Source organism: Benincasa hispida, chromosome 5, assembly GCF_027475165.1.
Source record: "Benincasa hispida cultivar pf3 chromosome 5, pf3_genome.v1.1, whole genome shotgun sequence".
Taxonomy (NCBI): domain Eukaryota; kingdom Viridiplantae; phylum Streptophyta; class Magnoliopsida; order Cucurbitales; family Cucurbitaceae; genus Benincasa; species Benincasa hispida.
In genome coordinates this window covers 61,829,558-61,844,644 of record NC_143482.1, presented here as the reverse complement: position 1 = coordinate 61,844,644, position 15,087 = coordinate 61,829,558, and the positions used below count along the sequence as shown (strand labels likewise).

Below are 15,087 nucleotides of genomic sequence, written 5' to 3'. Positions count from 1 at the left end.
AATTTGTTTTGATTTTTTAAACGATTGGTGAAAAGTAGATAACAAAGAAAGAAATCAAAAGGTGAAAGTAATGTCTATGGACTTAATTTTCAAAAATAAAAACAAAAAGCAAAATGGTTACCAAACGGACCTAAATGATTACCCTAAAAATAAAAAGAAAAATTGTATTGGTTGTCAATTTGAGTTTAGGGATTTACAAGCATGTCTTCAACTTTTCAAATTTTACAATATGTCAAAATTTTAAACTTTTAAACTTTTCAAAAAATAGAGCAATAATATGCAATTTAAATCTTTCAATATTTTGAACTTTTCAACTCTTCAACTTTAGTATAAAATGCATTTTAAATCTTTCAATATTTTGAATTTTTGTTAGAATAACTATTTTATGAAACCCTAAAAAATAGCAAAAGTGATTTTATTTTCTAGCCAAAATTATTATCCTCCAAACAAATTTAACTACCATAAGAAGTTATCTTTTAATTTAATAAATAGAAAATATTTTTTTAAAAAAAACTTCTAAACAATTTTTCAAAAAAAAAAAAAAAAATATTGTTTCTCTTCTAAACTCTAAAAATTGAACTTAGAGCAATTAATTAAGATTTTATATGCGCCTTATAAAAAAGATTTAATATGCCCCACTAAATTAAAATCCAGTAACTAATAAATAACAATTTAAAAAATATCACATATTTTCTTTATGATTTATGGATGCTCATGGATGGGGAATGCCCATATTTGAACTTTTCAAATATTCATACTCAACTATTCAAACGATCTATGGAGTTGCTTGCCTTCGACATATCGTCGGTCGCTATCCACGTCACTTGTCGATTGTCGATAAGTTTCTATGTGATTTCTCTCTCTCCTCTCTGTGCGACAACCCTCATTTTTTTCAACATAAAGTAGTCTTAATTGAAGAAGATTATTTAATTACAAAATTGTCACAAATCTTTATTTACATAAATGCCTTTCAATTTACAACATTTAGAATAAATAGTCATTTTCAATCATGGTACACCAAGTATATTAAAAATGTATTTGGGAGTGATTTTATAATTTTGTTATTGTTAAAATCACTTTCCCTTAGAATAAACATGTTTGACAAGAAAATAAAATTGATTTTGAAAAAATCAAAATAATTTAAAATTGATTTCTAAAATATCAGTTTACAGGTGGTTTTTGTAATAGTGATGGACCGAGAGTCACACATATTTTATAAATTTTTTGAAATACCTAAAATACCTCTATATTTAACTATGAAACTATGCCCTAAAATAATTTCTTTCCCTCTCTCTGATCTCTCTCACGAACTTTTCCAAAGACCAAGAAGCTTGGATCGCCTCTCAACGATCTCCTCCAACCTCACTCCGATAACACTGTTCATTCTCCTTCCTCGGGTTCAATTCTTCTCTTCTATTTGTCCTTTCAATTTTTATAAAGATTATCAGTTCGTGTGGATGATCATCTATTTCAATTTTTATAAACAACTTTCCACAATCATTATTATTGATAAAGATTTCAAAATTTTGTCTCCACGATTCCTATTCTTGATAAAGACTTCAAGATTTCAACTCCGAAAGTCATGCGATTTTTCAAGGTAGTTGACAAGGAACCGATTCATATTAGGAAAGGTCCTATAGATTTGTGTAAACATGTTTGTCCTTTTCATTTTATGAACACACACGTGCCCATTATTCTTGATAAAATCGTAACAATTTCTTTCCTATGAAAATCATGTCAGATTAAAGATGAACACAAAAGGTTGAATTCAAAATAGGAAGATCAAAATGAAAGTTTAAATGATTAATTGTTGAATAATACTGGCAAGGAATCCAACTTCATAGTAAATGAGTGTGAACATTTATTAGTAAATTTTTAATTGCATATTGCCTATTTCTTCCGACCTATGGATTATTATGTACAAGCATGTTATATATTAGTGTTAATAGACGTTTTTGTTTGGAAAAAATTAGCAATAAATTAATAGTATAGACTAATTTTAAGATTTGTTAAAAGTCCATAAACTGAAAGTATATGGACCGAAATTAAAAAACAAAAAATGAAAAATGAAACAAAAATCAAGGTACAGAATGATATTCTAAGCGAAATGACTTTTTAAATAGAATAAGCTGAGGAAGACGTGAATTGGGAGTAGAGCAGAATGGATTTCTCTACATTATGTTAAATATAAATACTCTTCCAAAACAAGGAGGAAAAACTACCTTAAAAATCTCTATTAGACCAAATAGCCCCTGTAAATTGACTCTGTTGCCTAGAAGGTGCTGAAAAATGAGAAACGATCTTTCAGGCTATATTCAACATCCTTGTGTAGACTTTCATAACAAGAAAGCTAGCGGCCTGCAGAGTCATTCAAATATTTTTTTCTTAAAACATATCACAAAAAACTAGTCTGTAAATTGTAAGAGCAATTTGCTTATCGGCCTTGGGCATGCTATTAAAATCTTCCAATTCACTGTCATGGCGAGCTGCTCGAATGGAACGTGCAGACTCGTCTAGGAGCTAGGTCATTAGCTATCTTTTAAATCTTGACAACTCAAACTGAATACTCTTGATTGATGATGGTGATTTAAGATTTCTAGCAAGAACAGGACGACAAAAATTATCACACGCCGTAGAAAGCATGGATGGATTTTGTGGCGATCCGGTCATCAAAGTTGTAAAGCTTGTAATTTGGACTTTTTAATTTTGTTTTGTTTGATATATATTGTTTGTATATATCAAAGTCGCTTCTCTACGTGGTTCAGTTGTATATATGATTTTCTTTGAAATCATGTATATTCTGTTTGTAAATGAACTTAGGAAAGCAAACATGGGAGTGAGTGATTCCTTGAATTTTTACTTTTAAGGGAAGTGTGGTTTTGAAACAAATGAAAAATGGCAATGTCTTGATTTGTCATTATTTGAATAAATTCTCTTTCTCATTTGGAAGGATAACCCTAATCAACTTTTACGTTATTAATGTAACCAAAATACATCTGTATATGTATGTGTATATTTAGTGCAAGGTAAGAGAACCTTTCATCTCAGGATAACGAATACACCTTAACAAGCTCATTAATAAATAGTTCAAAGTTTACACCTTGAGATGCATAGATTGTGCCACTATAAAAGTTGTATGTTTCTTCTTTATTTTTCTTTTTGTATTTGACTTTATTTTCTTCTCTAATAATTTGTGAATTTTTCTACCATTTTTCTTTCAGTCTATTTGTGCTTATTTTTGGAACGATAGCTACCATTAGAACCTGGTGATGAAAAAAATAAGCATAGAAAGACTATTTGGAACGATACTACTCTTAATACATTCATATAAGTGTGTGTTGGCGAAACTTTAAATGGGAACAAACCTAACTATCATTTCAATAAAATTGGATGGAGAAATGTGGTAAAGAACTTTAATGAAAATACTAGAAGAAATTATGATTACATACAGTTGAAGAACAAGTGGACATCACTAAAGAAAGATTGGCAAATTTGGAACAAATTGGTGGAAGTTGTAATAGGATTAGGATGGGATCCTTTAAGACAAACTATTGATGCAACTAATGAATAGTGGGATGAACAAATAAAAGTGATCTTTGACTTTTTCTGTAAATTATAATTTTCAATTTAACTAGTTAATGTTAGAGTGAATAGTGTGGTGACCATACTATTATTGTTTTATAGGTCGTTCATGAGATAGCGAAATATCGCACAAAAGGCTTACAAAATGTAGAACAGTTAGATATTCTTTTCAAAGATGTTGTAGTAACTGGAGAAGGTGCATGGGTCCCATCTCAAGTTTTTTTTTTTTTTTTTTTTAATATCTAATTCTATGATAGAGTTGGAGATTTTACAGATGATACAATAGGAGAGATGTGAAGTAACTCGTGTGAGGAGAACCTTGAACGGAAGCGGATCGTTCAAATTCTATTAATTATTGAACACAAAATTTACAGCAAACATACAACAGATATGTATTTAAAGTTAAATTACAGTATGTTTTTTCAAGAAAATGGTTCAAGATACATTATCTTTGAAGAACCTTTTCTTCGTAGAAAACCTTCCCTCGAACGGTCATGAACAACTTGAAGACCTTCTTCAAGAAACCTCGAACAGAAACCCATACACAACCACAAATGAGTCCTTCGTATTCTCGGGGCGAGAACCGAGAGTGGGTTCTGACTATTTTGATTAGAAGGGATAAGTTTAAGATGGAAGAGGAAGAAGATTGAGAAAGCTTTCTTGAACACAAGATTACAGAACACTTCTCAATTGTTCAATCTGCAATAGCAAATCGTAGAGAAGAAGAAGAAAAACTGTTTTTCTTTTATTCTCCTTTTTGCCATAAAAACAATAACCACCTATTAAAGTGGTTGGAGAGAAAAGATGAGGAATATTATTCAAATAATAATAAAAAAAAATATAAATAAATATGATAACTAACTTATCATATTATATTTATATTAAATTATATGTTATATCAAATATAATATATAACCTATAGTTTTAATATTGTCTCACATACAATATAAACTATAGTTTCTTTTTGTTGGGATTGATGTCCTAATTCTCCCAGAGTCTCGTTGTTTTGTAAATATACACATTGTTTAATGAATAAAATAAGTGTTATTTGTCTCCTTAAGTACCACTGATCCCGAACAATAGATCATAGTCCTACTATGACAAAACTCTTCTCAAGGCAGGAGAAGGGGCGGCGCTACATTGTTCAAGACCCGGAATCAGCCCTTAAGGGAGCAATTTATCTACTTACCCCTGCTTTGGGGAAGGAGTGAATTCCATCTTGTGTAGCTATGTTCCCAGCTCCCCAATTAGACGAATCTCCAAAATAGTAGGCTTGTTGAGTCGGCGATCTGGCCACTTTCACTCATACAAATCAAAGGATCATCCTTATAGGCAGTTGTCACAACTCACTCAAGATTCAGGTCATGTTACCTATGGTTATCCGGGTGAAATATAAGTCTCTATTATGAACGGTGTTATATAATGAGACTAAACATTTCGTGGTCCGGTCTTATACAAACTCCTTTGTATAGAATATCTCCGCTCGCATGTCTAATACATGAATGATCAGGAATTAAATTTTGTTAGGCTGATTTTGTTGGGCTATTTTTTTTTTATGATTAATTTGTTGGATGATTATGTATTTGTTAGGTTGAATCTAGAAATATATTTATATGATTATAAAAATGAAGATTGTTTCATATATATATTATTTTGTTTGCATTTGGGCTGAATTAAATGTATGATTCATGGATATATTATTTTGTTTTTATTTGGGATAATTTAAATGTATAGTTTATGGATCTTAGATTTGAGCTTATTTAAATGTATAGTTTATGAATCTTAGATTTGGGTGGATTTAAATGTATAATATTTAGATCTTATATGTTAACTTACAAAATGGATTTTGTTGGGTTGACATATTAACATATTTTTTTGTCAACTATAACGGTTGAAAAAATCATAATAAATATGTCATAAATTTTTGGAAACGACAGTAGTGGGAAATATGATCTTGAGTTGGTACCGTCGGATATGTTCACCCAAATAGATTGGAAAATTACAAATTCAACATGTGAACTAGGGTCTACTTTGGAGTAAAGGAGGGTCTACTTTGGAGTAAAGGAATATATGTGTAGATAATTGTAGTTTAATACATAAAGGAATGTTGTTTAATACTAAAGAAGATTTAAAATTTGTCGTAAAAAAATATTGTGTGATAGAACACTACGAAATTATTGTAGTGGAATCAAATCAAGATCTTTGGTATGTTAGATGTACTTATATTTTTCATGTAATTGTATCTTTTATGTACTTATATTTTTTATGTAATTGTACATTTTATGTAATGAATTTATTCTTCATGTAATTGTATCTTTTTATGTACTTTTATGTATCTTTATGTGATGGATTTTATTATGTAATGTAATTTGAACTTCTTAGATATTGGAGCCTGGTTCTTCTAATCCTGTACAATTATATCAACAATATACGCATCGTTCAAAATCAATATGGAATAGTTTTTCTACAGTAGTTTTGAGTTGTCGGAGAAGGGAGACGTCTGCACAACATATGATCCCATTTGATCACCGCATTATTCCCTACGTTGAATATGCAAGTTTACTTGGGGTTGCACAAATCAGTTTTATCCAGCTTAATTGGCACCTTATTACTACTCTAGTTGAGCGTTGGAGACCAGAAACCCACACATTTCACCTGCCTTGTGGGGAATGTATGATCACACTGCAGGATGTTGCCATATAGTTTGGTTTACGAGTGGACGGGCAACCATTGACAGGTTCACTACAGTATGACTGGAAGAACGTTTGTGAAGAGCTCTTAGGCGTTCTACCAGATGATTTGAAAAGGATCAAGATTGAGTATCCCCTGGTTGGCGTCACAGTTTCCAAAATTACCTCCCAATGCTGATGACATCGGCATACGTAGGTATGCACGAGCATACATTATGTAGCTTATTGGAGGATTTTTGTTCGCTGACAAGTCAAATACTCTAGTGCATCTCATGTTTCTCCGGCTACTGTGATTTCGAGCACACTGGTATGTACTCGTGGGTGGTGGTGCATGTCTTGCATGGTTGTATAGAGAACTTTGTCGGGCTACTAGTGCACAAGCGTTAGAAATAGTGGGGCCACTGATACTGCTACAGGTATGGATTTATGATAGATTTTCAATTATAGCACCACAAGTTACAGGCCCCAAATCATTGTCCACTTAGTACCAGATATTATTTCATTTATATATTTATTTCGTTATCATTTTATGTAAGAATATAAATTTATTGTAATTTTTATAATTTTAGATGGAGTGGTGTATTAGCTGTCTCTGAACTGTCAGCAAATATGTTGCTCGTGCATCGAAAAATATTTGACAGACTGATGCACAATCAGGTAACAAATGTATATATTAATGAATATTTAAAACATTTTGGATGTATACTTATCTTTTTTTTTTCTTTTTTTCATTTTTTTTGTCAAATATTTGGACGTCATACACACAACAAATTTGGTCATCCTTAGTTGATTACTGTTGTTATGGTGAAGACATCTGGTTGACCGTTAGCCCTCTTGCTTCTATATAGTAGAGTGGCATCATCCAAATTTTTTTTCTTTTCGAATTTTTATTTTTTAGACGCTTCTTCTAATCACTACTAATCACTATTTTCATTTGATATTCTATAATGTAAGTAATATAACTATATATTCAAATTTTCAAATTTATATATATTATTTAAAATTAAATAAATAAAAAATGCAATTCAATTTTAAATAAAATAATTTATATATAGAATTATATGAGGAATGGTGATTAGAATGAACGGTTCATAAATAGAAATAAAAAAAAAAGTCGATGGAATAATGAAAGACAGAAAAATCCTTCGAATTGCATCATATTAGTTCATCCAGATTGTGTGTTGAGACAGTTCGGTCTGCGACAAACGATACCTTCGTTGTCCTATACACTCCCAGCACTACACTAGATTGATTTAAGAGGTAAGCACGACCAAGACTAACGTCGAATCCACGTGGAATATATATGGCATGGACGACATGATCGTTGTCCACATGGATAATTAACAAATGGGCCAGCTGTATCAGATGGCTACTTTTCCTAGTACAATTCAATCACGAGGCAATTTAGACGCTTACTATTACTGCATGGTAAGAGATTTAAAATCAGAAATTTTCCATATATATGATATGAATATTGTTTAATATTTATTTTTTTCATTGTACAGAATAATTTTATCAGAGATGTACAACAATATTCAGTGCAAAACACGAATTTGTCGTAGATGACAACGACAACAGGGTGAACCTAATTTAGAGGGACACGAAGACAACCCTATGAGGAGTAAGGGCCAAGGGGTCGTTTTTAAAATTCATGTAAACTTTCATTTTCAAATTGTAATTTAAAGAACTAATTGTAAATCTTCTTTAATATCATGACATTTTTTTTTAATATGAGTGCAAGATAATTATGTTTTCATTGTAGATTAAATATATAATTAAGTTTAATAATGAAGAAATTTGTGGACCCGTTCCTAAAGTCTTAATATTGTTGCACATCTCCAATTAAAAAAATAATTAGTCAATATATTTTAAAAAAAAAATAAATCGTAGACCCGATCCACGAGTTTCCATACGACCAGTCAACCAGTCAGCCGACGTGGTGCTGACTGGATTAAACGGTAATCGTGTACCCCGTACACGATTTCACTACCCTACTTTTGTCAATAGTTTCAATAAACATCTATTTTAAAAAATATTTTCTCATATACCCTATTTTTGTCAATATATATTAAGATAACATTATTTAAAAAAAAAAAATTCAAGAAGCCTGAGACAAAAATTGAATGGCTTAAGCAAAAAAAAAAGTCGAATATTGATACTTTTTTGTGTTTGGGGAAATCGAACCTCAGACCTTAAGGTCGATAGTACAAACACTATGTCAGTTGAGCTACGCTCTTGTTGGCAGGTGTAAATTTTTTATCTACCTTAGATCAAGACTTTAATTTTCATTTGTTGTTTCTTTTTCATGAACTATTGAAATTGCTTATGATTTAGAAATGTCGTCTAATATGATTGAAAAACATTCATGGTTAATTGTATGTTTTTTTTTGTTGACAAAAATGTCATCTGATATGATTGACTAATAGCTCTTTAGACGATGGTGACGATGAAGAATTTGACCATTTAGTTGATATTGGATGTACAATGGTTGTGAGTCATTTTGAAAAATATGTTAACAAAGAACCATGTAGAACTTTATTTCACACAGGTTTCAAGTTTGTTCCAGAAATTTTAAATTGACATGATGTTAGGTGTCATCAACAATTTAGGATGGAAAAACATGTGTTTACTCAATTATTGATGACACTTAATCAAAATTATAGCCTCAAAAGTAGTTCGGATATGCCAATAGAAGAAGCTTTAGCCATGTTCCTTATCACGTTAGGGTATGGATTAACCAATAGAATGATTCAAGAAAGGTTTCAACACTTGGGTGAAACTCTTTCTAGACAGTTTAGTTTAGTACTAGAAGTGATTATTGGCCATACTAAAAATTGCATAGGAGCAATTGATGGCACCCATATATCATTTGTTCCTCCTAAAGATTAAAAAAAAAAAATCATTTATTAGTAGAAAAGGTATTACTAAAATGTTATGGTCGTATGTGATTTTAATATGTGCTTCACTTTTACTTGGGCTGGTTGGGAAGGTGCTACTAATGACTCATGTATCTTCATGGAAGCTTTAAGAATACCTCATTTAAATTTTCCTCATCCACCTAAAGGTTTTCTTTGAAATTTTTAATATTAAACTTTGCATAGTTTATAATTTTTTAAAAGTTACTATCCATTTTGCAGGTAAATATTATCTTGTTGATGCTAAATATCCACAAATGAAAGGATATCTAGGCCCTTATAAAGGTGAAAGATATCATCTTCCTGATTTTCGTTGTGGTAGTCAACCAAGAGATAAGAAAGAAATATTTAACCATAGACATTCATCTTTAAGGTGTACGATCAAGAGAACATTTGGTGTTTGAAAAAACAGATGGTGAATGTTATGTCATATGCATAGTTTTCCTTTTGATAAACAAGTGAAGATTGTTGTTGCATCAATGGCACTTCATAATTTTATAAGAACTCATTCTACAACTAACTTTGAGTTCAAGCCTTTTGACGATGATAAAGATTTACTCCCCTCAAGTGATAGACCAAAACGAGTTGAGTGTTGTTGAAGAAAGTGAAATTTCTTGTAATGGAAGGGAGATGGAAGAGGAGAAGGAGAAAATTGCAAGACTTCTTATCTCATTAATGTTTTTATTATACAATTTGTATTTTAATAGATAATATCTAGTTTAAGTATTTTATAATGATACATTTCTAGATTGGATGAGATATATGTTCTAAATTTTCTTTTGTTTTTATTATGTGTTTTTTTTCTTACCTCACATACCAATCATACAAATAATAATTTAATAATAAAACAAATGAAAATAAATTTATAAAATTAAATATTTATTATAAAATAAACATCCAAATATAAAATAAGGGCCTTTTAAATATAAAAAAAAATATTTAAAAATATTTACACTTTATAACAAAAAGTTTCAAAAGTACAAGCACTCTTAGAACTTTTTGAATATTTTTTAGATTTTTCTATTTATAAAAATTTCACTATAAAATACCCTTTTTAGTAATTTGATAATTTTAAAACCACTTTTAGGACCAAACATAATAATTCAAAATCACTTTTATATATTTAAAAATCACTTAAAAAAATTTGGAACCAAACATAAATTTGATTGTCTAACAATCAATTTTACATAATTAATTGTTCCAAAATCTATTTTTCTAAAATCACTATTTCAACAATCACTCCCAAACACACCCTAAATGTCTATTAATAGTCCATCAAGCATGTATAAGTATATCAAGGATATCAAATGTATATCAATGTTGTATTAAGTGCATATCAAATGTGTATCAAGTCTACCGAGTGTATCCATACTTTTTTAATATTTAGTGGATTGAACTTGTTTTTTATCATTAGTCAAATCTACAAGAAGCCCAAATAAAAAAATCAAATGATTACCAAACGGTACCTTTTAACCATTACAATGCAAAACCAAGCTGCCAAACAACCCCAACTATACTTTCACCAAAACAAAAGGTTAAAAAAGAGGGGAAGAATGGGGAGGAAAAGTGAGAGTCTTTGCTTATAACTTCCATTTGGTAGCATTGGGAAAGTGTCTGGTAAAGGCATCTGACAGTCATCTCCATTGAAATAAACTCTTCTTGGAAGAGCCCAACCATTGCTTAATGTGAATGATTCTAAATCTTTCTCAAGAAGAATCTCTGTTGTCACATACCCTACATTACTCTCAGTGGATTGCACAAGCTCTGTGTTGTAAAACTCAATGCCCCAAAAGAGAGCCAACTCATCTGCAAACACGCAACAAATCTGCTGCAATTTACTCGAACTTTTATTTTCACGTAAAGCCAGTTCGACCCAGTTTGATAAAGGCGTTGTTCCACCGGGTCAAGACGTTTCGTCGAAATGAAATTGCAGAAGAATAATTATGTAATGTACCTCCAAATCTGAAGGATGGAAGTTGTGAGCTATTGAAACTAAATGCTTCTGTTGATTGGCTAAAAGCTGGATGCTGCACTAGGATGTTCCAGTTTGAGTAGTTTCTGCCATAGTTGTAGTTGGAAACTGTGAGTTTCACCCTCCAATGGTTGATATAGTTTGTCTTAACATGCCAATGCACTCGAACCGGGCACATGTGATCCGAGCACCGTACCAAGGAAAGATTAGTAGCAGAATCCGTGGTCGACAACTGGTATTCGTCTCTGGTGTCAAGTTACAAGAAAATAGAGTGAAAAAGAGGAAAGCATACGAATAGAGAAGATGAAATTTACTTCATAGAAAAAAAAAATCAATAAAAGATAGGGCGGTTTGCTGTGGCATCTGCACAACACTTGTAAAAACTGTAACATAATATCGATATACCATGCTGCCCCAACGTTCGCCCTTGGCGCTCGCTGTGACCATATATTTCCAATTATTCTCTTTAAAAATTGTTCATTCATACCACAGGTGTTGATCATATGGTAACAGAAGTATGCTACTGATTAATGAATGTCACAAGTTTACCAAAAATCCCTTGGCTAAAGCATGACAGTAAAACACAAGCTAGCAAACACCTTGAACACTGAACAGAGCTTTTGTTTGCTTTTCTGCATCCACAACTACATGTAGGGCAAGGTGTGATGGAGGGATTGTAAAATGCTGACAGTGAGACACAACAGAGTGGTGTCTTATTATCCACAAATATGGAGTAAGTACATGTTGATTTCCATGTTCCTGCAAATAACAGTAGTCGAGTTTCTACTTTAAGATTTTGGGTGAAGTTTTCCCTAAAAAAAAGAGATGGATTTTAAAAAAAATAAAAATAAAAATTATGAGAAACAATCTTTCATTGAGAAAAAAATTGGAAGAATAAAAGGAGTAAGGACATCCCAAAAAACCCCACAAAAGAGAAGACCACTATAATCGAAGCCCAAAGAGACACATGAAATCTCGTAAGAGACCACATGTCACTCGGGTCCCCTTCCAAGCATCTACACACTATATTGTTCCTCTATCAAGATCCCACAGTAAAGAACACTCTTGGCAAACCACAAGAAATGGCCCTAGCCACAAGACATCACTTTATTGTATTTGTTTCATAGGTTAGGATTGTGTAGCTAAAGCTACTAATTTTTAAATCTATGATTAGTATGTGGGTTTCTTCATCTGAAGTTACTAGAACTTGAATCAATATTTGGTATGTAAGTTTATATATGAGAATTTGAATCTATATTTTGTCTGTAAGTTCGTATATTATAAGTTATGGGTTTGTTGATCCCACAAACTATATAAACTCTGATTTGTGAAAAATGTCTTTTACACTACATACTAACTTTTACTAATCAAAAACCAATGAACAAAACACACTACAAATAAATAAATTCAAAAGTTTGTTATTCATTCTCCTACACAATCTAACCATAGTTACATAAGTCAAAACTTCCATAGTCTAGGAACACAAACACAGGCTCAATAAAATCCTTGAGTCAAATATCTGTCGTCTTGTGTTTATATTAAGCCTGAGTTTGTTTAACTATATTTTGTGTAACTATATATTTGATATCATAAAAGCAAGCATGTAGCATATGAGAATTGGATACAGAAAACGAATTAGCAGACCATGCTATACTTTTGGCACTCGGGCAATTTCCAGAGCAAAAAGCAATATTTTCTCTAGCATTGCAATTGACATTTAGGGTACTTACTGAAAACCTGAACTTGTCTTTTGCCATCAATCAGAGAAGAAACGGTTGGATGAGCGACCAAAAATGGGCTGCAAGTGTAACCAGGACCAGGAGCCATAAGAGTAATATTGGTGGGTGGTTGCTCATTGCCATCTTCGTCTATGCTCCCCACTGAGATTTCAAATGAAGAGAAAGACTTGGAGGGGTCCACAGCCCAAGCAGAAAGAACCCCACTGCGGCAGCAACCCTCTGACTTGTTTTCCATTGATGCCTCTGACATGAAATCAAGAATGACAGGGCTCTCCTCACAGGAATGTGGAGTGTCAAACTTGAACAGCGAGCAATTCCCCTGCTCGGTTGCAAAAGCTCCACTCATTGACCAGATGACTTCACCCCTCGTCCATGTCCACCCTAGCTTCCAACCAGGCTCCTCCACATGCCGGAACTGATAGTAGTTTTGGACAGTGACCCTACCCTGAGAATGACAAGTTGGCCATAAAGTTCATAGCTTTCCTATCTTCCAAAAAATCCCAAATGAATAAAAACAATCAAAATTGCAAAAACCAACTTTGAATGATAGGTATTGTTGCAATCACACTCCATAATTTGAACTTATAACTATGTTGGGTTAAGTAGTTTCAATAACTCTGCAGAAGAATGTTATGAAAGAACAAAAGAAGAGATCTCTACATGAATAGTAAAGAAGAAAGAGACGTGAAAACTTGTCCCATCAGTGGGAGTGAAATCCAATCAAGTTGTCTGTTTCGTGCCGAGTGCAAGAGTGATGGGTCGACTTTTAGATAGTTGACACAATTGCTAGTCACTTCCATGGGGAAGTCGCCTATCTAAAAGACTTAAAAGCACACGAAACAGTCGGATTACAGTTTACCAATCTTAGCGCGAATTCTTTTTATCAAAGAAAGATAAATCCCTTGCCAGTTTCGGATTTAAGGTCTAACTTGGAGTTCGTATTCTTATGTGTTGTTTCTAATGGAGTAATAATGTTGTAGATTAATGGTATAAATTTGGTGGACAATTGCTCAAGTTAGAAGCTCAAACGTACAAAATCAACAGACTCTATAATCTTTGCAAGGATGATTTTACATTTTGGCTAAGCACAACATTAAACTCACCACATATCCACGAGTGGTCCAAGTTTGAATATCATAAGTAATGGTAATGTTTCCATTAGGATCCAAGGGATCATAACAATCTGCAGAAGAAACACATGGTTGAAAGACTTAAGTTATGAAACAAACAGCAAAAAGAAAGGCATATTATTCCCAAAAATTGAAATCCAAAGAAGGCAAGAATGATGCCTGCCAAATAACACCACATAGAAGCTACCAAAAACAAAGAAAGAAATGCAGGAGAATGGTTTGGTTCCATTTCCCTCAGCCACATTAAACTAAACAACTGGAGACAAATCAAAGGCTAACCCGATTGAGATTTTGTTTGTTTGAAGAAGAAGAGACCTTACCCTAACCCAAAAGGGATTCAGATTCTAGAAAACTCCATCCCCATCTTATCCATCTTATATTCAAACAAGAAATTCTAGGAAACATCGATTGGTCTAACCTTGGGAGAGGCCAAGTGTCGTGGTCGGAACTCCATTGCAGGAGGCGACAGAAGATGTTTGAAAGGTAATGCTTGTCGTGTTTCAGCTGCAGATGCCGGTTGGGATTGGGTATTTTGAATATACAAAAAGTCATAAAAAATTTAGGAGAAATGGAAAATGGGGTTTGAATTTTGATGGGGGATATGAAGGAAGATGAATTGATGGGGGGAAAACAAATGGTGGGTTTTGTTTATCATCGCTGTGTGCTCGATGGGATTCATGAAATGAATGGCTTCTTCTGATTGGAAGCGAGATAAAGCCATTATGTCTCAGACTCCGATGTTGCTTTGTTATAAACTTCTACGCATGATGATTATCCTTCGCTTGTATGCTTGGCTGATGAAAACATACAGCCATTTCAATGAAAAGGGGCAAAAAAAAAAAAAAATGCCACATCAACTCGTTAACAAAGGCAAGAGGATTTTGAGGATATTTGAATACGTGACCTTTGCATTATATGTTGTTGAACTAAAAACAATAAACAATATTGGAAACATTGGAAGTTTGAATTGAGAAGTGGATATAAATATAAGAGCTTTTCGAGATCGTGTCGAATTTGCTTTCAAGAAAATGGTTTTCACGATACAATACTAGTTATCTT

General features: G+C 32.4%; 2 protein-coding genes, 1 long non-coding RNA gene and 1 pseudogene across 7 annotated transcripts; 3 read left to right on the top strand and 1 right to left on the bottom strand.

Annotated features, from left to right (window-relative positions):
• The first annotated feature begins 1,246 nt into the window (after positions 1-1,246).
• On the top strand, positions 1,247-6,975 carry LOC150036313 (uncharacterized). 2 transcript variants are annotated; one of them, XR_016529464.1, is made up of 3 exons: positions 1,258-1,397; positions 5,965-6,688; positions 6,842-6,975. It is a non-coding gene; the product is annotated as an uncharacterized LOC150036313 (long non-coding RNA). The 2 variants fall into 2 exon arrangements; XR_016529463.1 differs by having other exon boundaries at positions 1,247-1,397; positions 5,965-6,854.
• On the top strand, positions 2,290-4,816 carry LOC150036314 (L10-interacting MYB domain-containing protein-like). The gene is made up of 3 exons (XM_090313945.1): positions 2,290-2,365; positions 3,333-3,565; positions 3,685-4,816. Exons 1-3 carry the CDS (start codon positions 2,290-2,292, stop codon positions 3,826-3,828), a joined length of 453 nt encoding a protein of 150 aa, XP_090170071.1. The 3' UTR covers positions 3,829-4,816.
• Positions 6,976-9,206: 2,231 nt separating the features above from the next.
• LOC150036312 (uncharacterized) lies at positions 9,207-9,898 on the top strand (annotated as a pseudogene).
• A 725-nt stretch (positions 9,899-10,623) lies between these two features.
• LOC120078798 (COBRA-like protein 2) lies at positions 10,624-14,816 on the bottom strand. Of its 4 annotated transcripts, none has more exons than XM_039033118.2 (6): positions 14,447-14,816; positions 14,002-14,081; positions 12,890-13,343; positions 11,759-11,918; positions 11,142-11,404; positions 10,624-10,993 (listed from the first exon to the last, which is right to left on the bottom strand). In XM_039033118.2, exons 3-6 carry the CDS (start codon positions 13,242-13,244, stop codon positions 10,707-10,709), a joined length of 1,065 nt encoding a protein of 354 aa, XP_038889046.1. In that variant the 5' UTR covers positions 13,245-13,343; positions 14,002-14,081; positions 14,447-14,816; the 3' UTR covers positions 10,624-10,706. The 4 variants fall into 4 exon arrangements, with proteins under 4 accessions (XP_038889046.1, XP_038889047.1, XP_038889045.1 ...); XM_039033119.2 differs by lacking the exon at positions 14,447-14,816 and adding an exon at positions 14,349-14,412; XM_039033117.2 differs by lacking the exon at positions 14,002-14,081 and having other exon boundaries at positions 14,447-14,752.
• Between the last annotated feature and the right edge of the window lie 271 nt (positions 14,817-15,087).

Excerpts from the sequence above, each read along its gene's own strand:
- LOC150036314 (XM_090313945.1), top strand. The coding sequence starts at position 2,290 with ATGAGAAACGATCTTTCAGGCTATATTCAACATCCTTGTGTAGACTTT. Across the intron at positions 2,366-3,332 it reads GAAAGCTAGCGGCCTGCAGA|TGTGTGTTGGCGAAACTTTA; the intron begins GTCATTCAAATA and ends CATTCATATAAG. Across the intron at positions 3,566-3,684 it reads AAACTATTGATGCAACTAAT|GTCGTTCATGAGATAGCGAA; the intron begins GAATAGTGGGAT and ends ATTGTTTTATAG.
- LOC120078798 (XM_039033117.2), bottom strand. The coding sequence starts at position 14,482 with ATGGAGTTCCGACCACGACACTTGGCCTCTCCCAAG. Across the intron at positions 11,919-12,889 it reads AAGACAAGTTCAGGTTTTCA|GAACATGGAAATCAACATGT; the intron begins GTAAGTACCCTA and ends TGTTATTTGCAG. Across the intron at positions 10,994-11,141 it reads TCCATCCTTCAGATTTGGAG|ATGAGTTGGCTCTCTTTTGG; the intron begins GTACATTACATA and ends GCGTGTTTGCAG.